Consider the following 25461-nt stretch of genomic DNA (forward strand, 5'->3'; position numbering starts at 1 on the left):
GCGCCTGACACGTTTTTAATCTTTACTGTCTCTCCGCTAGGTGACAGCAGTGAAATCGGACTGAAACAGCCCGTAGTGAACTTGGGGCGAAAACGGCTTTATCCTTTCAGCTAAGCCCTCACGGAGTAACGCAGTTGAGAAACTCGCATTACTGGCTGTTTTCCTGGAAATTACAGAGCTCTTTGCTTTTAGGCTTCCAGCCTGCAGGCCTCAATAATTTACAAGAGTACGTCTCTGCGTTATATGCAATGCACTTAAAGCAAATGTACTCGGGCTGGAAAAAAGTCAAGTATTGTTGGTTTAATGTGAGTAGTTACTTCATAATGTCAGCTATTAGTCTTGTAAAATACTCCCAAGCTCTTGCTTTTGCAAACTGAATGGGCCTGATCTTTCAGACAAGACCCCCCCCCGCCCCCGTCTGCGCTGAAATTGCAGCAAGGCAGGAGACTGAGTTCCCCTGTATATTTGCAGCAACGTCCAATTTGTAACAGGGATACTAATTTTATGCAAGTGCACTTAAATGCTACTACTCTTTTGCACACCAGATTAAAGCTCTAGGCTTTTCTAGCTTGAAATTTTTTTAGGTTGATTCTTCAAACTAGTTACAGTACAAGCCTAGAGTAGGGTCCAAGAAGTTACAGCACACACAATAATCAACCATGGACCAGATGAGAGAGAAGGTAGGAATGAGATACACCTGTCTGAAGATGAATTCATCTTGGTATGAGTTAAAGCACAGTGTACCTGCTGTAAGTAGGGCACATTCTAGAATTCAGAGGGGACAGTATAAGTCTTCTGACTTAGTTCTATTCCTGACTAATCCAAAGCACCTTTCTGTGGGACAAGAAGCAGACCTGGTATAACCTCAACTTTCCAGCTTCTGTGCCTCTGTGAGATTCTCTTTCAAATGGGAAATCCTTATCTCAGTAGTATTCATAGGTCATTAAATACCAAATACAGAGGTAAAAAGGGCTTGCAGCACCCAGAGTAACTTTTCAGAAACGAAATAATTACTTGAAGTTCTTGTCTCCCTGTTCATTCACTTTTTATTTTGTCATTTTACGTCATGTTTGAATTATTCTGAGGTGTATTAACTTAACTCTCTGTGTGCTCTAAACATTTCATTTTGTTCCTTTAATTTACAAAGACATATTTTCACAGCCTGGTTATATAACTTCAATATTTTTAAGTTGCATTAATTCCAGTCTATACTCTAGTAATCCACAGATTTTGTTAAAAAAAAATATTGTAACCCGTCTTTTGGGATGTCATGTTGATGAAATATGTTGAAAGAAGATGACCTAGTGATGAAAGAACTTTGTCACAGGTCTCAGAGATTTATTTTTTTTTTTTATAGAAACTCAGTGACCTATTTTCTGTTTTTCTTCTTTGAAAAAGTAAGTAAGAAAATATTTATGCATTTAGGCTGCATTTTACTACATGCTGCATCATTGCAGCAATGCATTCAGTCACTAAGGAATGTGTTAGTTTTTGTTTTATAATTCTTTGTGACACCTTTTTAATTCTTTTTAATGCTTTGCTATATTCTAAAAATAGCTATCTTAAAAAAGACAAAGAGGATGGTAGATATTTATTAGAAAAAATAGTCAGCTGGTTCTCTCTACACACTATATATAACATACCATACATACTGACTTAAATCACTAGTCCAAAGAAGGCACTAAAAAAGATACAGTACAGTTTTCTTTTTAAATTATACATATGGGACATTTAGCTGTGCTCAGAATATTTGCCTCTTTTCATGGTCAATTTCTCGTGCTGTACAGGAACCTTTTAAAGAAGTAATGTCAAATAAATTGTGTTTGTGATAAAAAAAAAAAAATGGAATTCAAATAAAACCAGAGAAGGGAACAGTTAAGTAAAAATATTTATTGAAAAAATTTTCATCATCATTTGGCTATATTAAGTAAGTAAAACACTAAGTGTGATTACAGTAATTAGGATGCAAATGGCCAGTACCATGAGCAGAATGATTCGGCAATATTTTGAATGTTTTCTTTCTTTCTCCTTTTTTAACAAGGTATCATACCCAGGAGTATAAATATCCCCCATCCAGAACTGTAGATCATTAGGATTTTCCTAGAAGAAAAATCAGAAAATGAAATCAGTTTCTCTCTTTTACACACAAAGTCATTAGAACATACCCAGAAGTATTTTGGCTATCATCAGATACTGATTAATGAATTTAAGACATCACAACGCATATGCAAGACACTTTCACTTGAATGTAGGTTGTGCTACTTTCCAGATGCTGCGAATGTTCCACTGGGGAAAATTAAAACCACACTTTTCATCCAGGAACCAAAAGTAGGACACCAGCCATAGAAATGTGTTTGAAACCCCAGAACAAACCATGTTGCCTTCTCAAGATGAGATGTCATTGTATAAACACAGCTCTGACTCCCTTTTCAAAAAATGAAACAGTGGAAAAAAACAAAAACAAAAGTAATCCTAAAAGTGATTTGTGCCAACCCAGAAGGGGGCAGGATCCTGTATAGTGTGGATGAGGCTAAGAAAAACATATGTTATTTGATACCAGAATTTTGCTATCAAAAGTTATTGAAGTGACTATATAGCGTTTAAGTGCCACATTTGTAGTTCTTCCCTATGCAAACAGGGAAGCTGAGTTATAAAGTATTGTGGTTTAAGAATTTCTCTAATCAGAGAAAATGCTAGAAACCAATCCATTTAAAATTTAAATTCCAGGAGTCTCACCAGATATCTAGATTTCTTTCCTGATCAAATTCATGTTAATGTCATGTCTGTACCAGAAAATACATCCATATTTACTTCTGTAATCCCACATGAAGACCTAAGAGGGCTGCACGGTGCTTTATGCATACACCACACAGCTCGCAGCAATGTACCAGCTCAAACACAGCACTGATTACCTTTATGTGGCTGGCCAAGTTAGAGTGCAGTGACTGTCTGTCATAGTCTTGCACAGTCCAGGAAGGGGTCTTTTTCTTCTGCTCCCAGTCATCATCCACATGGCTATCACTATACAATGGGTTGCTCTTGATTGTGGATTTCAGGGTGATGGGAGTAATGTGTTTCCCCAGGGATTTATCTATTATTTCTTGACTATCCCTGTTCAAGTCTAAGCCTGGCAGCTCAGTGACAGTTGTCTTTTCTCTCTGTAAGACACAAGTTAGATCAGAACATGGCTTTCATTTGCATTACCTACAATATAGGCCCCCTTCCTGAATTATCACTTGTAATGCAACAGAGTCATTTTAAAACTACACATGCAACCATTTTTCTCCTTCTGGCAAACTTCTACGGTGAGGGAGCCTGACTGCTCACTCTGGGTAGATTTCTTCCTTCTGGGGAAAGCAGGTGGGTACAATCTGAACATTAAGTTCTTTTGCAAATGTGAACTGACATTATTATCCCTGCTGGAAGAAAGCCTCTGCTTCAGTGAAACACTGCTATGGAGAGCTGCAGTAGAACATTACAGTTCTGGTGAAAGCATGGATGTGTGACGCAAAAGCAAAGATGTAAGGACAAAGCAGAAAGATCAGTGGGTCAAAGGTGTTGCAAATGACGACTTCAACTGGAAATGCATCTCTGATAGCACAGGCGTGACTCACAGCTCTGTTCACACTCTTGAATGCTAGAACCATGCCAGGATGTCAAAGAGGCTCCTCATTCAACTGAGGGCACTGTCAGAATTCACAGGTAATATCTGAGCAGTCTCCCAATAGCAAAAGCTGATAAATAGAACATGTGAGTGTCAGGGGAGGAAGGGAGAAGAGGAGCAGCCCTGCTGGGATCACATTTTTTGAGAAATCATAAACTGCTCCTTAAAACAGCAGTAACAGCCTCTCTAGAGGTCTGTAAAGTCCTAGTTACAATACTTTTCAATCTGTAATTGCATGGAGGAATACAATCAGACTCTCTAGTCCAAGATATTAAATATTTGTCACAACCTTCTGTCCCCAAGAATTTCCATTAACCTACTGCTGATCTGTGGTACCACAGTGTGTCAGCTACCTGAGAGACCTGCTTTTTGCAGAGCCTTTGTCTTACACTAACACCTCTCCCATCTTTCTGGATTTTAGAACCAGCACAGAGCCAATTCATCCCTCCTCATACTTTTGTATTTAGGATCTTTGTGTTGAGTCAAGGGGAGCCTTGGCCTGATTCAGTGGTCCTGTGTTAGGTATGCTGGGAGGGGGAAATCCCCACCCCTCTCCTGCTCTCAGAAATCAAAAAGATGTGGGCAGCACCTGCTGCAAGATGCACTTAAGGTAAAGGGCACATAATGAACAGCCAGTAAAGAATCTGGGTTCTGAGAAACTTAATTACATATGAGGATGACTTTCCCTGAATTTTTCACTTTTACTGAGATGTCCAGATGTTAAGGTACCACAGGCTGAATAGACTTCAGCTGCAAAAGGGCTAGGGGCATGTCCTGCTTCTCCTTCCACCTTTCTGGTGGGAGTTCAGGTCATCTGACCTGTTGCACAGTGGCTTTGGAAACTGCTTGAACACATAATCCAGTCAGTGAACGTCCCTAAGATGATAGCAAACTGTTCGTTCCTTCTGCTTGAGTAACTTTCTGTCCACATTGTGGGCTGGTGAACCCTCTTTCAGTGGAAGTCAGCTGCTGTGTGCTACCACCTGCTTCATAACTGCAGAGTCTGTGCACCTGTATAGGCTTATATACATTGGTCTGAGGCAGGCAGGTGTAGAAGGAAGCATAAGAACAGCTTTCCTTCACAAAGTGAAGGTGGAGAAAACAACAGACTTTGTCTAAGAAACTCTAGGAGGAGGCATCACGCTGGTATTCCTACCACTAAATCCTGCATAAGTGACTAAGCATGTTTCCCATCAATAATTGCCATTAGTAGGTGGGTGGTTCCTCAGTGACCTCCCATCCTTCTGTTAGTTCATAATTTCCACATGTTGTTCCTTAGCCTTCACATGTCCCCTGATAATATTACTCTCTGCATTGCAGTTACAGCTGGCACTGAAGCCCTCTGGGCTGAACTGGCCAGATTTCAGCTGAGCTGGTGTTTTTAACTGCCTTTTCTTTCTGACTGCATTTTATTTTATTTACTTTATTTCTTATTTAAGATTTGTCATTGACCTTAATGACTCTTCCCTCAGGCTTGCTAAATAGTTGAACTTGGAGAACATTTTGTTGAAGAACGCGAACTGTCTCACCAGGGGATGATTGGTCTCCCTAGGCTAAAATGTTGTGAAAAGAATGTGACTTGACAGTAATTTTTAAAGCTGTTTCAGATAAAATTCTCCAAAACTTGGAATAGATGGCATGATGCAAAATTTTTTTTTGTAAAAACAGTGCTTTGTGGCAAAACTTTTTTCTCTACTGTCTGAAATACCTTTCTTTTCATGGGTATGAGGAAAGTGTGGTGGCTTGGAGCAGAAGCAGAGAGGAAATAGATTGGGAGGGGAAACAGAGTTTTATCATGAGAACTGGACTGGAATTTGGGTAGGATATAGTTTGCAGAAATTTTTGAAGTGACAAACTTCAGAGAGTACACTTGAGTACAGCAGATGCTTGATTATAAAATTTTTGTGGTAGATATGTCCTACAGACTAGTTAGGGAAAAAGAAGGACAGAAGCTGGAATCACATGCAAACCCCAAAAGTTTTAGGCCTAAGAAATCATAAAAAGAAACAGAACACTGTTGCATTAAACATATGCATTTCTAGAAGGAGAGAAACATAAGTTTAGATAACAAAAAATATTCTTGCTAGTATTAATTCTGACAAAAGCAACTTTTTAACATTTTCTTTTAAGATTCAAAGGGCATCCCAATCTTTGTCACAGATTGACTGATGCAGCAAATGTTCAAAGGAAAAGTACTGTAAATTTAGATATCAATATCCATTACAAAATTCATACAATAGACACTGAATATAAGACAGTGTGAATGAGGGTGGAACAGAGCAAATCAGAGGCAATTTATGTTGTTATTCACTGAATGGAAGCAGCGAACAGTGAATACTCAAGGAACAGTAGTTAAAGAACACTGAAAACTGTAGATGAAATACATTTGTAAAATACTTATTTAACAATATTAAAAATGCTCAACTCTGAAAACACATAACTGTGTTTGATATACATATAGCTCATCAGCAAGAACACTGTTATAGCTGGTTAAAAACTCATTTTTCACTGAGAAAATATGTCCCTCTTTGACAGACCTAGAGAGCTGTCATGTACAAGCTCTCTTGTGAAAAGCCCAAAGATCTATAGACAGTCAATGTTAGTTCCATTACTGAGTCAACATGTGCCTACTCCATGTTTTCTTCTAGCTGATTTACATAATGCAAATTATACATACCTTACAATACATATAACTAAAATTATAATTTAGTCTTTAATATTAGGAAACATTTTATTCTCATTTTTATCCTGACTTCATCCTTCTGTTCCTGCTTCTATTGCTGTTGACAGCACTGAAACAACCCAAGAGCCTAACCATTCTTTTTTCAGCCTGTGACATGAGGTATCACCCATCAAACCCAGGACATCAGCAGTTAAACCTAGACCTTGGTTTCAAGCACATCTACCTGAAAGAAGAGAAGAGATTAAGTTAAACAATTAAGGAAATTTATTTCCTGGAACTCAAGCTTTTCTTTCCATTCCCCCCAGATAGAACCAGTTTCTCTGCTCCCATGGCCAGCCCTGGTTTCTACCTGATGTTGGCAGTGATGCTCAGGGAAAGTAAAAAATGCTGTTGGTGGGCAACTACACCTAGAAGTTTTAACCAAAGCAGACCTACAAAAACCTACAGCCATAAGATACAACAGGATTTATTTCATAACAGCCTTCTCAATCCTAATGATAGTGACTAACAGGGTGGTCATTTTATTTGGTAGTAGTTTGTTTAATACTATAACCCTCTGTTGTGCAAAAATCTTGTAACAGATTGTGAAGGACCCTCCCTGCACTTGTAAGGACATTTCTCTGATGTGTGGAACTATTTTGAAGGCAGACAAAAAGTTCTGACAGACAAAAACTGCTATGGTGTGAATCCCTGTGTTAGGTGTATCAACTGTATAGTTATTGCTAGACATTTGGAAAATAAGAAAGCTCTTTTGTTATGAAGAATATTAGCACTTGAGAGCTTTGTTAAACAAATCACGTCTCATAGGAGGTGCTATGGAAAAGCAATTGGGAAGGCAAGGATTAACCAAAGGTTAAGGAGATAGGAAAGACAGTAGGGCAGACAGCTCACATCAAGAATTCCTGAGAAGCCTGAGCAGGTCCAGATGAAGCTGCAAAGACTAACAGAGGGTTGGAGCACCTCTGCTATGAAGACAGTGAGCTGGGTTTGTTCAGCCTGGGGAAGAGAAGGCTACAGGGAGACCATGTAGCCTTCTAGAACATACAGATATCTGACAAGAAAGCTGAAGAGAGGATTTTTGCAAAAATATGACAAGGGAAATGACTTTAAACTGAAAGAGGGCAGGTTGAGGTTAGCTATAAGGACGACATTCGTCCCTGCGAGGATAGTGAGACGCTTGAACAGGTTGCCCAGAGAAGTTGTGAATGCCCCATCCCTGACAGTGTTCAAAGCCAGGCTGACTGGGGCTTTGAGGACACCTTCTCAAGTGGAAGATATCTCTTCCTATGGCTGGAACCACCTGTAAGGACCCTTCCAAATAAAATCTCTCTGTGATTCTAGGAATGAAAATTCTTTTAAGAAAGGAAATGAAGAGGATCTGGATTACTTGTGAGAGACATTAAGGCAGCCTCAGGTACTGCAAAACTGAAAAGCCACCTGACATGGACAGGAAAGAGATCAGCAGATGCCAAAGTGATGGGAATATTTAGAGCAAAGCGAATATTCATATGGACAATTTTGATTGTGCATCATTGAGACTACTTGTTATAATGAGTTGTTTAGTTAAAGAAGTGCTTTGTCTGTCACTGGTAATGCAGTTCTGCAGGGCTGTGAGTGCATTATATAAGAACTTTTGTACAGTCTCAAACCAAAGCTCCTGCCAACCTTGCAGCTGGGTCTTATTGTGGCCAGTTGCAGATGTCTAGGGAAGAATAAGGGAGAGAGTGGAAATACGTCATGCACATATGAGCCAGGGGACAAAGAAGTGACTCTGGCATCTAACTTACAGACTTTAAAATATCTCTTGTCCTGGTATACTGAGAAACAAGGAAAGACAAGACACAGGTGTTAATTCATATGTAAGGCTGAAAAAACACCATGCCAAGAAGTAGCATGCTGCTAAGACTGAATGCTCTCTGCTGTCTTCCAAAAATAGGGAGGGAAAAGGGAAATATAAACAAGACAGAGAAGTCTGAGAATTGCAGAAAACTACCAGGTTGACTACGGGGGAGACATGCATGAGAAGCAGATATAGAGGATTAATCATCTGGTATATGCTGGGCATTAAAACATATTGTGGGGCAGAGAGTCCAGTAGGACTGGAGATTGTCAGGATGAGCAGAACGCAGTCAGCAGTGATCCATTTGCAAGAGAAAGTCTGGTCTTTTTATGCTGCTTTTCACAAGGAAGGGCCAAAATTCCTGGACTGCTTTATGGTTTGTTTTAGTCAAAGTAGATGATGAAAGTACATGCTAAGCAGAGAAGCTGTTTAGTTTGCCTGATATCAAAGAGTAAAGTGAGGAGAAAGACCAGCAGCTTTTTGTCATTACATGAAGCTGCTTTTTTTAATGGAAACAAATTTTAAAACTTATAGGTGGAGAAAACACATAAGCACTTCAGTGCATTTGAATTTAAGTGATATCATAATAAGGGTCTGGGAGAGATCACAAACATACCAATGAGAAGTCACTTTGCATAGGGAGCCCTGAATAGCATTAGTTGCTTAAAAGAATATTAACTTCTAAAGAGGGAATTTAGGCTACTCTCAAGGTTTAATGACTTTAGGAATCTTTAGATCATGCACACATGCTCTGAAATGGATTCTCTCTCCCCCTCCTGCCCCCCTTCCTCCATTTCTGAATTAACTAACCCTTAACCCCATTATCTCCCTCATATGAAAGTGAAATAAGTTATTCCTGCACCATTAGTTCTGCACTGTGCCATCGTGTTTCTTCTAATGTCTGGAACTCATCAGTACTTTTCACTTTATTTGATTGTCAGCAAAAGGGGAAAAAGAAGGCGAGCTCCTAAGGGAGAAAGAACGGGACAATGAATTTTATCTGGACTGCTTGAATTCACTAATGACTACACTTAAAAGTATAGATTGTGTCCTAGGTTTAACACTTATAAAATACACCACTTTGCAAACTCAGTTTTTGGAGGCATGGTGAGTACAGACATTTCCTTTGAAACAGCCATCCCGGGGCTGGGACACAGAGTTCCAGGAAAACCTTCTCGCTGGTGGCAAAAAGCAGAGCACAAGTCAAAAAAAGCACAGGGCTCCCTACACATTTTTAATCCTCCCGCAGCTCTGCAGCCCTGGCTCGGTGACAGCGCGTCCTGATTGACAACAATGGGGAGAAGGATCCCCGCTGCGGAGGAGGCTCTGTGTGTGGCTGCCTCCCTCCTGCACAAAAGAGGGGAGGGGGTGAGGCCAGCATTGCACCATACCCTGCAGTTTGGGTTCCTTCAGGCTCCGTCCCTCGGTTAGGGCTGCTTGCATGGGACACTAGGGGCGAGCGCCTGTTCCCCGCCCCAGCTCCGCTTGGGGAGTCGCCAGCAAAGATTATACAACACGAAGAGAGTGGCTGGAGGCAGCGGAGCAGGCAGACGGAAGGGTGTCTGGGGTCGGGAAGAAGCTGGGGAAAGTATGGGGGGAGCATGGAAGCGGGTGTCACGGGGGGAGGACTTTTGCAGATGGAGGAGGGCTGGAATAGACTCTGGTAGGGAGCAAAGCGGTTCGGAGAGCTGATGGGGAGAAATGTCTGAAAGGGAGAAGTGCAACGGGAAGTAGCTGTGGGAGACTTTCAGCATCATTCTCCTCCCTTCCCCCAGGTTCAAGCTTTGGCTCTTACTCCTCATTCCCCGGGGGAATCAGACCCCCACCCTAAGGATCCTGAGAATGTAGACCCTTCTCCATCACCCCCCTCACCCCAGCCACTTACGTCTCCATCCCTTGACAAGAACCAGACCTTGGAGCTTTTGCTCATGCTAGGGGTGGGGAAAGGCGAGGGGCTCCCCGGGCAGCGGGGAAGGAGCACTGTGGAGCAGCAAGTGGGGCCCAGAGGGGTGTGAGCTGATGCAGCTGTACTGCTGCTGATCCAGACATGAACTTCTCCTCCGCCAGCTCCAGGGCCTCTGCTAGGCAGTGCACATTTACATTTTTACCAAGAAACTGCTGCTACCTTTTTTTAATGACCTGGATTAATGCAGTCGGCATGTTTCACACTTTCAACAGTTGTATTTCAGTATAACAAGAAGGCCAAAATTGAATGAGAAAAGAAAAAAAGGGAAAATAAAAAGGAAGTTATGGTGAGCTATGTAGATACATATGCTTGTAGCAAGAACCTCAAATGTCCCTCTAATGTGTCTCTTCACCAGATTTAAGGGATATGACTTCAATTTCAGTTTTAATCTGGGGCTTACATCTTCAGAGAGTACTTCCATGCACACCTTTAGTACAATTAAGTGGCATTTGACTTCAGTAGACTTTCTGGAAAATACAATGAAGATGTTACAGAGAGCAGTAGAAAGCCCAATACACTGAAATAAAGTCACTGGACTCCCCTGAAGAGAGTAACTCTTCCCATGGAGCCTGATCCTTGCTGACGTCAGTGGGCAAATATACAGGAATAATAACGATGCTAATTAAGAGATGCAGGAAGCTGAGACTACATCTGATGTGTCACTGTCACGAAATTATTCTCCTGATCCTTAAAACAAGGTAGAAAAATCAGGAAAATGTCAGCCTCTTTTAGACCTTACCTGTAAATAGATCCTGTTGTGCCACCGCTGCACTCCAGGTAAAGCTGCTTCTGGGAATTTTGCCCATTTGGCTGGCAGAAAGGCAGAGTTTTTCACTAAAGATTTAACCTCCAGTTGCAGGAATTTATCGGGATGGTTGTTGTTTGGCAAAACGGAGAGGTCCATGTTTCTGTGCTGTAGTGTAATAAGGAAAACAGCCCCAGCTCCTGCTTCCTGACTGTGCATGCTCTTTCTATTATTAATGACGTGAAGAAGGATACGACAGTTTCCTGAAACTGTATCTGACCCCTGTTTGGTATCAGGCTCACTTATATCATCTACCAATGATAAAAGATTGTTTAGAAGTGGCACAGCAGACAGGACAAGTTTTTGTAAGTGCCTTGCTTAAGTTTTCAGGTTCAAGGTCTATTTTGATAGATACATATGCACTCATTAAAACTAACTGAGTACCAGTGAGTAGATGCATAAGACACTTAAATGCATACCAGCACTTCCTCAAGTTATCTGCCAAAATGTCAAGCCTACAATACTTCAAAGTAACATTTTTTTCCCCCCGAGAAAATTAGAAGCAGCTTCCAGTCAAAGCAAGTCCTCCTTTTCTGCAGCAGTACCAAGAGGCTCCATTGTGCTATGTGGGTTGGTACCATTTACCACAACAGCTATGACATGCACTTTTCTAGGGTCAGGGATTTCTTTCACAGTAAATTCTTCTTGACCCTGGGAAATAGTAGATTGTTTCAAGTAATTGATAACAGAAGTTTTCAGGGAATTGATTCTGCTCCCATTCAAATGAGTGGAAAAATTCACTGTTACTGACTTGAATGGTATGGTCTCAGTCCCATCACTTTTATTATTTCATTTTGAGATTTGATATTTTCATCATTACTTTAGGGTCCTAAGTAGTTTTGACTTCAGCTAATGAAATTCCCCTTCTCACTGTGGACTCTATGTGTGACTAGCAAAAGTAGCCTCCTTATTATTTTAAGCTTTTCTTAAAATATATATGTTTTTCTAGGATATGTTTCATTTTCATGAAACTGCCACAGAGGATATGCTTTTGAAAGTTCTTTTCTTGAAGTCCAGGAAAAACTTTTCTTGAATCAAATTTATGCTGAGAATTAGGGCATCACAAAAAAATTAGCTCTGTACTTAGACCACAGAATCAAACCAATCTATTTACCACACAGAAAATAGCTGAAATATAGAAACTAAATAAAAATACGAAAACATTTTTTAAACCCTAAAGTAAAAATGAATAGTTGGATATACATATAAATTAAACCCCTTATTTGCTTAAAAGCTCATGATGTTCCTTGCATGTAATTATTAGAGGCTATTTTAGAGCATATTTGTTTAAAATTATTAACATGGCACCTTTCAAGTAGATGCTCAAATAAGTATCTGTGAACAGCCACAAAAGAGACAGTAGTGACTGTGTTTCTGAGTGGATGTGCATGCTTTTGGGGAATCTGGTGCAACATTTACAGCTATGTCTCCCCAGTCTAATGAATCCCTGAAACACTAATACACCTTTCCAGTGTGCCCTAGGGATTACCATCAGGCTGCTTTTAGACTTAAAACCATGACACATAGTTCTCACTTTTTCCCTGTGCAGTAATAACTAAGAGAGCAATAATTTGTGTTCTAAAATACATGGGTATATGCAACCATGACTTCTTAAATATAGACTTTGCAGCATCTCTTGAAACACAGGGCTTTTCATTACTACTGTAGCATAAGATGTTGTGTGTGCCTGTGTGAGTTTACATACCAAGACATCTACTCCATTAGACATAAGAACATAAAAGACATCTTACTAAGTCAGACCTCTCCCAGTCCCAGGATCTATCACTTTGCTTGAGAAGGGCAAGAACAAAATGCTGTTTAGGGAGACAGTGTATGCCTGGATACTTTCTGCAGTTCATTCTTTTACTCCCCCAGAAGCCACATAAATTTTTTTTGTGCTGAAGTATCTCTTTCCCAGCCTTTTCATTATTTATTTATAAATTGTTTATAAAGTTAACTGCTTTTCAATTATTCTGATAGTACCTCCTCCAGAAGTAAGCTTCAGAACCTCATGACTATCTGCCTAAATTGCTTACTTTTATGTCTTTTAAATTAATTTCCATATTAGCCATATCAAGGATGCCCTCTTTGAAATAATGCAGGGTTTTAAGAAGAGCTCCCCATGCAGCTTATCCATCACCTTCAGGATTTTTTACAGTTTTCTCAGTCTCTTTCTTCAATCTAATTATCAGCCTTTTCAATCTCATCTTGTTAGTCTGTCACCCTGCTTATTTTTTTTCCATTTTCAATGTGTTAAACTGTAATTCCACTATACTGTTCATAAGAATACAACAACCATAACTGAATACAATGCTCATGTTGTGGTTACACCTGTTCCAAAAATAGGAAAAGTTATGTCTGCTCTTCTGACAACACCCATCAGTTTTTGGTGCTTTTTCCCCTGCTATTCTCATAGCAGTTAGTAATTCTCATAGGGTTAGAAACTTCACTTCTGTGACTGCCAGTTGCAAATTCAGTACCTCATAGAAATGGGTCAGGCTATTTGCATAGCTGTAATACTTGACATTTACCTACATCAAAGTTTTTCAGTTAATGTCTTGCCTAATCAATCAGTTTTGTGTTTTTTGCCAACTGAGGCAGAAGCTAAACAGAAGAGCTTAATGTCACCTACATAGATGGAGAACTCAGTTTTCACTCTTCCTCATGCCAAAGATGAAAATGCCAAAAAACCCAACCCCCTAGGGAACCATACTGCTGACTTCTCTCCATCCTGAAAGATAACTATTTTGCTTCCAATCCTTTAATCACATTTCAAGCCATAAAGATTGTTCCTGTAGTTCTGTGTGAATGCAGCTTCCTGAGTATCCTGTAATACTGAACTTTGTCAGAGATTTCTACGTGCAGCAGATCCTCTTTGCTCCGTTCACAACTGAAGCCATGCTCTCACCCAAGAGCACATGCTTATCCAGCTGCTTAGGAGTCTTTTCTCTCATTGGCTGTTATGGCAAGACTTCCTAATCTGTAGTGCAAGGGGTTGTCTTTTCCATAGCAGGAGTTATACTGCAGTCTGCCAGTCCTCTTGCAACGACAGCTTGGGCACCGTAAGTGGCTCTGATACCAATTTCCCAGTTGTGTTCTTCCAATATTCTCAGGAGACCGCAACCTTAGAGACTGCCTGCATCTAACATACTTACTTGGTCTTACTTTCCTGTATATTTTCTTGCCTTGATGCTACTTCTCTGACATCTCTGCTATAAGGAACCCTGCAACACATCATCTGGAAAAGCCAACACAAGTAATGCACTGAACTTGTCTTCCCTTGCTTTATCACTCCTGAATGTCCCTTTCACACTTGTGCTATCTGATGGTCTCACCATCTCCCCATTTGGCTTCCTGGTTTGAATATATTTCACATTCACTTTCTCTTAATTTGCACATCTTTTTTACAGACATTTGTAAATTCTTTCTGAGTCCTTCTACATTTCTTTTTATAATTAATCTGTTGGGTTTTAGGGCCCCCATTGGTGTCATGATGCAGGCAAGCTTTCTATTTTTAGTGTATTTTTCAGATGGCTGCTTTTCTGTCACTGAAGATAATGAAAACTGAATGGAAAAAACCTGAAACAACCCAAAATATTACCCACTTCCTCCAGAACAAAGCAGCAATTTCCCATCAGAATAGATGACAATGCAATTAAAATTCAGGTATTTCTTTAAGAGAGTTATGAGAAGGGGTAGCTATTGTAACTTTAGGTAACTACTCTAGCTGGCCAGCACATATGTGGGAGGAGGAAGTAAACCTGCTGTGCCCCAGCCTAGCACAATCCCTCTGTACCACGTAAATCCCACTTAATCCAACAAAATAGAGTCTAAGTGGTATGTAATTAGCAGAGAGGCCTACTCTAGCCCTTAGGAGCTAAGAGTGAATTTCACCTTTACATGCCAGCTGAATTTGCCTGATTTGACACTCATTTGTTGAAACGTTACATATTCATCAGGCTGGAAGGAAACATAATTAATGCAGAGGGATTGTTCTTGAAGAAGAAAGAACAAATTAAAAAAATAAACCAAAAAAACCCAAAACCAACAACAACAACAACAACAAAAAAAACCCAAACCAAAGCAAATAAACAAACAAACAAAAAAAAAAAAGAAAAAAACAGGAGACTCTGGACTGTCTATGCCTTCATAAGCCTATGACTTCCCTGAACACAGCTGGAAAGGGCTGCCTGCTGCACCCAGGTCTATGAAAAACTCTGCAGGGCTGGCACACGCCTGCCCTTCCCACAGTATGCTGCAGCTCAAGCCATAGCCTGGGTACATTTTCAGAACATTCTTATGATTTTCTGACCAAAGGGCTATTTCAGTCTGTACTGCTCCTTTGAATGATGAGAGAATATACTGAAGTGGTAAAATTAACTTGCTTTCAAATTCAGAGGTATATCTGCTATTCAGACATAAAAGCATTTCAAAATGATTCACACACATTTAACTAATAATTTCATACTACATATGCTAAATCAGAACTAGAACTAGTCTTATCAGCACTGTAACACCCTCATATCACTCATAAAATTAAAAAAAAAAAGTCAAAACTTTCCATCCTTGTCCCCTAATGAAAAGTACTTCCTTTTTCTGATCTTCTTATAGAGGTGATGGGAGGATGATTTCAGCAGCAGTCACTGATTTGTTTTTGACAGATACAAGTAGAGTTAAAACACACTTTTTAAATTTTGTCATTAAGGTGACATTCTTGTTAGTGAAATATTTGAAATCAGCAGGGCATAAACATTTAGAACTGTGAGGATGATATCACTAGCTGATAAAAAGTTTTCCTCGGGCCCCTAGTCTGGAGGCATCTTTTCTTTTGCTTGATTTTCAATTGTGATTCAAGTGAGTGCAGGAATATTACCAAGATCTGGTGCTAAGTATAAAGAAAATTTAAAATAATAATTGCTTCTTTTGCTTGCCAACTACAATAATTCTATTAGACTTTCAAATGTGCATCTGTGACATTAAGGAGTTATGCCCCAGAGCAACTGAATTTTCTGTGCATTGGAAATTTTTAATTTTACAAAATATAACATTTCATGATGTCAACATTATTTTTCTTTTTTTTACTTTTCAAAACCAGAAGGTATTTCTTTTTAAACCCTACCCCAGCACCTCATTAAAGTTGCAGTTTTCAAATGCAGCCCAGTAAGATGCCAAACCAAAGATTTTGATGCTACAGCTATTTGAAACACAGATGTTGATTTCAATTGGAGTTAAGACTCCATCTAAGTATTTTTCCTGGACAGAATTGTAGCCTGAGACTGGGGGACTCAGTTTATTGTCTGTGGATATCTGTGGTTATCCATCAGTGGACACTGTGTGGATACCTACGTCACAGCTATACACTAGACTTTTTGCAGAGCAGGAAAAGCAACAATCAAAAAAAGCCACATTCCCTTTTTTTGCTTTGAGTAGAAAATATGCCTTCCTGGCTTATTTCTCCAGCTTTCTTGCCCTCAGGTTTTGTTCTCCTACATGTTTTCAGAACATACTTAAAGGCTTGCATCACTAATGAGGGCAGAAGACCTGCTGCTGTCCACTTGCCAAGCTGGGTGGTTAAAGGACTCAACTGAGATAAATACCTGTCTCTTCACAGAATGTTTTTATTTGTTATTCCCAACTTTCCATATATATCAAGGCTCACAGAGTGACATGTCTGTCTGCAGCTGCAGAGTGGTGCCTAAGCAAAGAGGCAGAGAGGCACTCTTATTGTAGCAGTATCTGCTGCAATGCAGGGCTTGGTCAATTAATCTCCCAGACACAGAAGCACAAAAAAAGAAAAATTCAAATAACAAAATGAGATTTACTTTTTATTGAAAATGTAAAAATCATGTGACTCATGTACAATATTTTCTCATAAGGAAAATCTTAGCTGTTTCATAATGTTTCACAAAACTGTAAAACATTTAATTTTTATAAAGACTTTTTCATTAGACAAAGATAAAACTGAAGTAGCATTACAAAGCTATTTTCTAAATTATCAACAGAGAACTGAGAATGTTTAACAGATTAATTAATAAAAGTGGCAGGAGAAAGGACTCTTTCATTTGTTAATCTGCAAAAGGACACACAAAGGTATAGAGGGGCATGGGTATTTTGTTTCAAAACTTTAAAAATTAAGTGACATGTTAAAACACTACAGACGTAGATTCATAGGATGGTACAAGTTCTAGGACTGCATTTCTCTACACTACCTCAAACAGTGCAACAGTGATTCAGTGTAAATCTCTACAGTGTTTCATTGATTTAATACTTGTGTTCAAGTATGTGTCCATGAGAATGATCAAAATCTCTACTTAGCTATTTTAATTTTCTTGTTTATAATATAAGTTACAGTAGAATATCCCCTTCAGTATGTTTCTAAATCAAATGAACTAATTTCACAATACATTCTGTAATAACCTGTTTAATAATGTTAGCTTGTTCACTTTGACATCTGTTGCAAAAAATCCAAGATCATTCTGACTCCAGATGCCAAAAATATAATAAAATTAAAAAGGACTTTATTTCCATATACAACAAAACTATTCAGCTAAATTAAAATAAATTCAAGATAACAGACTTTTTTTTTGCAACAGATGACCTTACTGAAAATAAACATTTAAAATACTAGTTACTATTTTTTTAAAATTCTGATAAATGTATCAAAAGTGTTCATATAAAAATTAATTATGAAAATGTCAGAAGATAAAACATGTTGGCTGTCTACCCAAAACCATTAAGGATGTCTGGCAGGCAAAAATAAATTAATTTGATTAAATTATATGTCATCTGATAATATTTGGTCTGAAAAAAGCCTGTGTGGGTGTGGGTGTGTGTGTGTTCATAAATAAAAAGATTGCAAAGAGCTGAGAGCTAGCCAGCCTGACAGAGGTCAACTCTTCTGTTGCATTTTTTGCGCATAAAAGTCCCTGCACGTCTCACAGCATCGTTGATACCACCTCATGTCTTGACAGAGGTTCTTCTCTCTTATCACTCTGCAGTACACAGGCCACTGGTCTCCTAGGCACTTGAATGTTAAAGCAGCTGTGAAACAATAACAGCAAAATCAAATCTACATTGCTGCCTTTTTTAGTGAAGAATAATGAAGCAAGAGACAAGGACATATGAAGAGTATCTGGGGAAGAGAAAGGTTAGAGATGTATATATTGAACAAAAGAAAGAATTCCCTTATCCTCATGTTGTCAATGTATTCAACATCAAAATTTTTTCAGACCAGCTTTATTTACAAATTGGATTAAGTTGCAATGAACTTAATTAGTTTAATGTTATGCAGCTGTATTCTCATGAGTGAGTGGAGCTCATCTTTCTGCCTTGTTTCTCTTATGAAAGCCTCTTTACACATCTTATCATAGAAGGACCATGGTACTAAAATTGGAACTTTTCACATTTAGTTGTATAATTAAATACTTGTGCATGTAGTACGTAGTGCAGACATGGAATTGTCAAAAGCACTGAAAAACAAGGCACAAGAACAAGACATTGTCCAAAACCCACCACAAACACTGAAAAAAAAAAAGTCAGTCTCAGATTTGAGTTAATCTCCTAAGCTAACAGAAATTTGTAAAAGAGTTGGTGGCACAATTCCCATCAGCTTTCACTAGCCCTATCCCAAAATCAAAGGATTAAAAGGCCAAAATTATCAATATATTGAAGAGAAGCATTTCATTATGTATTTTGGAGATGTTAACATTTCTATTGGATTTGATTCTTACTGTGACGACACTGATTTGTAGATTACTAATATCGGTGCTATATAATCCATGCTATGAGGACAACACAGCCCAATCTTTTTGGGTTTTTTTGTTTTTTTGTTTTTTTTTTCACTTCACATTGAGTAATATTTTAATTGACACTGTGTTTTTTGTGTGATTCTTTCTGATTCACTTGACTCTATGATGCAAAGCTGCTTATGTAACTTCCCTCACCAGAGAAAAATCATCAACAGTGGGGAGATGGCACCTTGCTTCTGAAAGACCAGCTGAACAAAGAAAGATAAAGTACAAAGCGAAGGAACCTTCAAACAGTGAAACGGCAAGGAGAGGACCACAAGCAGCAGAGCAAATTGAAACAACGACTACTACACAGAAATGTTCAAAGGTTAAAAACCTCAAAGAGAAATACCCTTCACTGTCTTAAAGGAATTGTTGCACGCAGTGTGAATTGCCAGTCTCGTTTTCCATGCAGGAGGAATCTATTGGGCAGGAAGGTTTATCTTAACAAGGGCTCTGGAAAATCAGCTGGACATGGTGTGCTGTCTTACAGCAAGCCTTTGAATATTCCCGTCATGCTCAAGATGCAGATGAATGATTAGGGGAACTAATGGTTATCATCTCCAATAATGCACTGGGAAACAAAAACTATCATAATTAACTGTTCTGTAGTGATGTAATAACAGCATTTCTGTAAGAACAGAAGAGACCTGAATTCTGCCAGGTACAGCAAATCCCTTCATTCAAAGTAATTTTCCTTCACACATCTTAATACATCAGTCATAGATGTAGATGTAAATGGAAAGATCTGTTTGTATTTAAAGAACAAAGAACAAATCAGGGCCTCCTTGATCTCACAAATAGCAAGAGAACAGAGTTTGCAGAATTTGTAAACAGAAATTAATGTCTTTTCTTACTTTAGAAAGGTTTGATAAAATTGACTGGGTGAATATATATGAAAACATATATCTTTATAGTGTCTCTAATATAAATATATTTTCATATGGGATGTTTTGTTTCCTTAATACCATATAGTCTTATGATAAAGTCCTTCCTTGGATAATAAAACCTTTCACCATTCTTAGTTACAGTCTCTGATGTATATACTCAAAACCTAATGCAGGAACATCAGTCTCTGCCTAGAATTTAAATCTCCTCCTGAGTCCTAGACTTCTGTTTCTAAACTGGGATCATCATTAATGTATGGAGAGAAAGAACTGGAAAGATATTTGTCATTTTTGATTGCTTACCTAACCTGGGTGATGTTATTGTGTTAACATTGATTTTCTCATTGCAGGGATGGAGATGACAGGGTCTATAGGCTGCAGGCTTTTCTGAGGAAAAGCACTCATTGCCATGCCTTCCTGTAATCTTGTGCATGCACTGGATGACTCGAGACTGCATTCCTTTGCCACAGGTGACGGAGCACTGGAAAACACAGAAGACACGTTCATTGGAAAGGTGTTTTTGCTGGTAATCATGAACACAAAATTGCCATGTGAAGTCAGTGGCTGCTTCTTCAGATGTCAGCATTTCAAGATTTCTGAATTTTATTCCATTAGCTAAATGAAAATCAATTTTAAAAGCACAAATTAATTAGCAGTATTGAAGGACTCACTCCAACATCCTATTGCTGTCCAAGTCCATTTTGTTGAGCTTCTGATGAAACTCAAATACAGCAATATGCCTGAAGGAAGCAAAGGTTACTGTCTTGTATCAAATACTAATTTACTCTTATTAGAGGTTAAAGTGATGGAAAAACATTCACAGGTACTAGCAGAAAGAAGAATTTTTAACAAAGCTGTTAATTAACCAGCAAAAGAGCTCTTTCTGCTGAGCAGAGTGTATGCCTCCTGTTTCTGCATCACATCTTCATATTTTCACATGTCTCACAAATAAAACACATGCTGTGAGACATGATGCCTGGTCTTAATTAATCTTGCCACCTTGCCACAGAGAATGAGGTAAGAAAATAAAACAATTGAGCACTGCAACAAAGGTAGCATTCCCTTCCATCACAGCAACATAATATATTAGAGTGAAAACTTGGACAGTGCCGTACAGCTCCTTACAAAAGCTATTTCAAACAAAACACATTTTTACCTTTTCTGGTGTTTTGTGAACAAAATTTCATAGGACATGAATTACTTTTCTGTTCACTTGACACACATGCTATTGCTTTAACTACAAGTCTATAACAAATTGCATATTGGAATTTTCTCCTAGCCTCTAATAGTTTTGACTCAAGTACCCAGAAATTTCACCAAGTTTTACAGAAATGTTTCATACTTCAATTCTAACTCTATACATCAATTACTAATCAGTTTCTTGTAATGAATAATGGAAGAGCTCAGGCTGCAAATTTTGCCACAAAATCCTGAAAATGTTTTTCTAAATAATTTTTAACGCATAAATGTTCAGAATATATTTCCTTGGGAGGCCTCAAGAAGCAGCTGAAAAAAACCCCAAAACTGAAATGAGAAAGACAAGGAGAAGGTGCTATAACAAAAAATGTTTCCCAGCCTTCCTGTCTCAAGATGGAGATGGAGAAGTACAGTTTTCTGCAAAGGCTGAATAAACTTTTGACTATAGGAAACACTAAAAAAGATTTTAACCTTTGGTTTGGTTATCTATGTGCATTTGAGTGACATTTTAAACACTTACCTGGAAGAAAGATTTACATGTGCTAAATGGGAAATTGAGGACTTGCACCCCAGTATGTGCATCTAGAGAAGTCTCTTGACTCCTGTCTCTTGGATTCATAAGACTCAAAGAGAGGTACAAAACTAGGATATACATAAGGATGTTTCCACAAGGGACTGAACCTGTAACCACATGAAGTCAAACACTGACATTTTACAAAGGCAGCAAGTGGACTTGATTTTGCTCTTGTTCTCAGTGAGTCAATATAGAACTGTAACTTGCTGAGTTAATCAGACACAGACTCCATGAGCCAGGGCATGTAAAGATACTAAATTACAACACACGGTTGTCTATTCAATATCAACCACAGTTTAACCCAGGAACAAGTATATGGTTTACAGGAGGGAAATCAGTCAGTACTGAAGTATTTTCAAAGTATGCTATCAACTTTAAATCTGGTATACTGCTGTAAAAATTGCATGAAAAAAAACCCTCAACAGAACTCCTTTTCTTGAATTCTCTGCCTTTTCTCTGTGCAGCTAAAAATATTCTGAGTTCCTACAACAGCCAACATTATGCACATAGTCAACATAAAATCACATATCATTTTTATACAAAAATACACAAATTTTATCCCCAATAGAAGATGGAACATAGATTTTAATTTTGCCAAATTCTGACCACTCCTTAAATTCCTCTCATCATAGTTTCAAAGATATTTATTTTTGGAATATTTTAATGAAATAAAAATTGAGACAATGGAATAGAAAAATTAAAAAAGGAAAAAAAAAGAAGACAAAACTAAAACTACAGCACAAAGAGAAAACAAATGTGAGAGTAAAGGGAAAATGAAGTTGATATGATGAAGCTAGTATGTTGAAGATGTCAAATAAGGAAAGATAATCTCTAAATGTTATCATGGTGATCTTAATTTAGAGTAATATTGCATGCAGTATTAATTTTTTTTTCCTTCAAATATTTGCATGTTTATCAACAGAATTTAGAGTATGTGTGAGCATGTGGTATTACTTTTGTCAGCTACAAAGAAGGAGGACATGAGCAGGTGGACCTGGTACATAGTATTTCCAAAAATAATTTATCTGCTCTTAGGTTAACCTAGGGTGAATAGGTGCAATCCAGACACCTGGAATACTGAATATTATTCTTGTTTGACCTACTTTTATATATCACAACTTTAGAAACTGACATCAAGGGATGATAAAATGTAATGTCTCAGCTCATATAGGAATTATGTGCCAAAGCAGAAAATAGTTTTGTGTTCTATGTTCTTTTATTTTCACAGAAATGTACTAAATTTTAACAGCTCATTTATTCTTATTTTCTAAAAAATGGGAACTTACTAAGTCTTGTAAGATGTTTGGGGAACACTAAGAAGAAGCAGGACTACCTCATTGATTTGCAATTCAAAACTTTTAAACCCAACTTAGTATGCAAGTAAAGCAAGATTTTTCCAAATGCCTGGGGTTTTAAATCAATGAGGGTTCTGATAGGCATGCTGTGCTCTTCTATGTCCACATAGCAGCACCAGCAGTGGTGTCTGACTTCAAAATTAAGAATTCTACTGACTGGAAGCCAGAAAAAGAAAAAATATTCTTACCATAAAAGCTCATATTAGTTATTAGCTATATTAGCTCGTATTCAAAGTAATATGAAATAGTATGCAATAGTGAAAGCATTTAGCAGTGCACTTGCTAGCTACACAAACAGTGAGGCTTCTGTGTCCATGAAGTAGTCTTAAACATGAGTTTGTCCTGCAAACACATCAGCCAACTGCTGCTATAACTGAGAGCAGACACTGAATATTGGAGAATAAAAGTAATTTGTATTCTTCTTCTTTATCCTAAAAAGATAGAGACTTGTTCTGACTTCACTAGGAGACATGTGAACTTCTGCAGATCAGCTTGATGCAACTTCAGAGCAATAGCTCTGACCCTCATTTTACTCTACATGCATGTGTACATTCAAGCTGAAGCAGAGCCTTCCACAACTGCCCTCCAAACTTGCCTCACCTTTTGATTTCTCTCACTGAACATCTTCAATCTGAGGTAAATACCTTTTACTGGATGTGCAGCTGTCATGTTTTAGGTACTGCTCATTGTATGTAGTTGAAGATGTATAGGTTCTGCATATTTCTGGACTTTCCATGTTTAAAACCATAAAAAAGCTTTCAATTTCAAAGGAATAAAAAATACTTTCACTTTTATACACTAATCAGTGAATTTAATCAGAAATCAGATTTTTATCTGTCAAAACTGCTTGTATTTTTTCTGTTTATATGCATATATATAAGAATTACAGAAAATTCCCACTCCCAACCAATATGTAATATTTTCATTAATTCAGCAGGTTTCATGTTAATTTAAACCCACAGCTTTTATTATTAGTGAATGAAGAGTACATTTCTATAGTTCTTCTTCCCACCCACTCTATCTCCCACATGTCAGTCACTTGCAATACTTTATTTTTGTGGAGGTTAATTGTATTTTACTTCTCACTATTCAGATGACCTACACTTTAAGGCCATGTAGCTGATTAGCAAAAATTCCTGTAGGACAACTGTATTTCTAGGTTTAGACTAAATGTTCTAGTACACAGCCAGAGGGGGTTTTTTATGTGGCTGTTAATCTGTGCATCTTGGACACAGTCCTAAAGGTACTGTAAAACCATTCAAGCAGCAAGACATGTAAAACATTCCCGTTAAAGATTACAAAAAATTCCTGTGTAAAGATAGTTAACAGGTTTTTTATTTTATTTTTTTAAAATCTTACCACCCTGTTTGAATTTTGTCCTACTTTTGAACTTCTTTTAGACATAATTTCAAGGACAGAAACATAGGCGTTAAATATAACAATCCTTACACTTGGCATGCACACCCACTACCCAAGATTCCTTCTTTCTGTTCCCCGCCAAAGATATATATTCTGGAGAGAATACATATTCCCAAGGCCAACAGCTGAGGAAGTTGCTGTAATGTGTTAGCTGCTTCCAGCTGGCCTTCTTGAGAAGTAGAAATTCCTAAATTAAGGGAAAAATTGTCACTGGCAGACAGTAATGGTCAAAATCCATCTTTCTGCCAACACAACAGGCAATCACTGAGGAGACTGATACAATCCACAATAAAAAAGCCAATCTGTGACAGTATTGACAGAATTGACTTGGACAATTTATTTTCGAGAATAAGTGGCTCAATAAAAGGTTTTACAAGTCTAAGTAGCATTCAAAGCAGAGGCTGATGTGCTCCTAAGGAAACTCAGCGATGAGTTTTACTGGAAATTATTAGCAGAGCATTCCTAATCATTTATGTATAGGTTCATCAGTTCCAGCTTTTAAGCAGTTTCAACCTTTTCATGAAGTGAGCATAAAACAAGAATAGCAAGCAGACTATAGGAGCAGGATTCATATTTGCTAACATGCTTGCGAAATCTTTTTCTGTTTTATCTTCTTATGAAGTTTGCATTTGAAGGCAGGTAGTAGATAATGTTGTGCAATTTTTTTCAGCAAAGGCTTTTTAATGAGTTTGGCAATGCTCTTAAAAATTACCTAAATCAAGCAAATAATCTGCAGTTTATTTAAGTTTTTTGGGTTTGTTTGGTTTTTTGTTTGTTTGTTTTGGTTTTTTTTTTGCTATAAAAGCATTTCTAAATAGTGTAGCAAAAAGAGGGACTGATGGATACAAACATAAGATGGAGTCTGAGTTCTCACATGCATCATTTCCAGGAAGGTCTTTCTGCCTCTCTCATTTCTGACACACCCAACACCTCAGTATGCCAGATTTAAAATTCAGAACTTGTGCTAAGTTTAGCTAAAAAAAAAAAAAAAATCTGCTGTTGGTCTCTTCTAAGTTTAACAAGTTTGAGTTGTGCCTATTTACTGTATTATATTTTTTTTTTCCTTCTTCTGCCCCCTGCCCCTCCATTTTTTCTTTCTAGCTCTTCTTTCTAGGGTAAGAAGAGGTAAGATTCAAAAAGAGATGAGATTTAAAATTAAGATAGACAGAGCTCCAGTTCCCTTGACAAACTAGAGACAGGATTTCCATGGAGGAAACCCTCATCACTTCATCTCAAGAATTTGAACTCTTCTCTTTTCTTCTCTTTTCTTCTCTTTTCTTCTCT

General features: G+C 38.0%; 2 protein-coding genes across 2 annotated transcripts in view; both read right to left on the minus strand.

Moving 5' to 3' along the window:
- Positions 1-1891: 1891 nt before the first annotated feature.
- Positions 1892-11079, minus strand: MINAR2 (membrane integral NOTCH2 associated receptor 2). The gene is made up of 3 exons (XM_015652338.3): positions 10893-11079; positions 2913-3158; positions 1892-2100 (listed from the first exon to the last, which is right to left on the minus strand). The coding sequence occupies exons 1-3, from the start codon at positions 11055-11057 to the stop codon at positions 1924-1926; spliced, it is 588 nt and encodes a 195-aa protein (XP_015507824.1). The 5' UTR covers positions 11058-11079; the 3' UTR covers positions 1892-1923.
- A 5680-nt stretch (positions 11080-16759) lies between these two features.
- ADAMTS19 (ADAM metallopeptidase with thrombospondin type 1 motif 19) overlaps positions 16760-25461 on the minus strand; it is a 137902-nt gene continuing 129200 nt past the window's right edge. Inside the window, exons 22-23 of the mRNA XM_015615418.3 lie at positions 19936-20113; positions 16760-17999 (exon numbers count right to left, since the gene is read on the minus strand). Coding sequence (XP_015470904.1) covers positions 17848-17999; positions 19936-20113 — 330 coding nt within the window. The 3' untranslated portion in view covers positions 16760-17847. The remainder of the gene's footprint in view (positions 18000-19935; positions 20114-25461) is intronic.

This window comes from Parus major, chromosome Z, assembly GCF_001522545.3.
Source record: "Parus major isolate Abel chromosome Z, Parus_major1.1, whole genome shotgun sequence".
In the NCBI taxonomy this organism is placed as follows: domain Eukaryota; kingdom Metazoa; phylum Chordata; class Aves; order Passeriformes; family Paridae; genus Parus; species Parus major.

Coding starts and splice junctions, on each gene's coding strand:
- MINAR2 (XM_015652338.3), bottom strand. CDS start 11,057: ATGGACCTCTCCGTTTTGCCAAACAACAACCATCCCGATAAATTCCTG. Junction 3,159..10,892: donor ACAACAGGATCTATTTACAG/GTAAGGTCTAAA, acceptor TGTGTCTTACAG/AGAGAAAAGACAACTGTCAC. Junction 2,101..2,912: donor ACTTGGCCAGCCACATAAAG/GTAATCAGTGCT, acceptor TTTTTCTTCTAG/GAAAATCCTAATGATCTACA.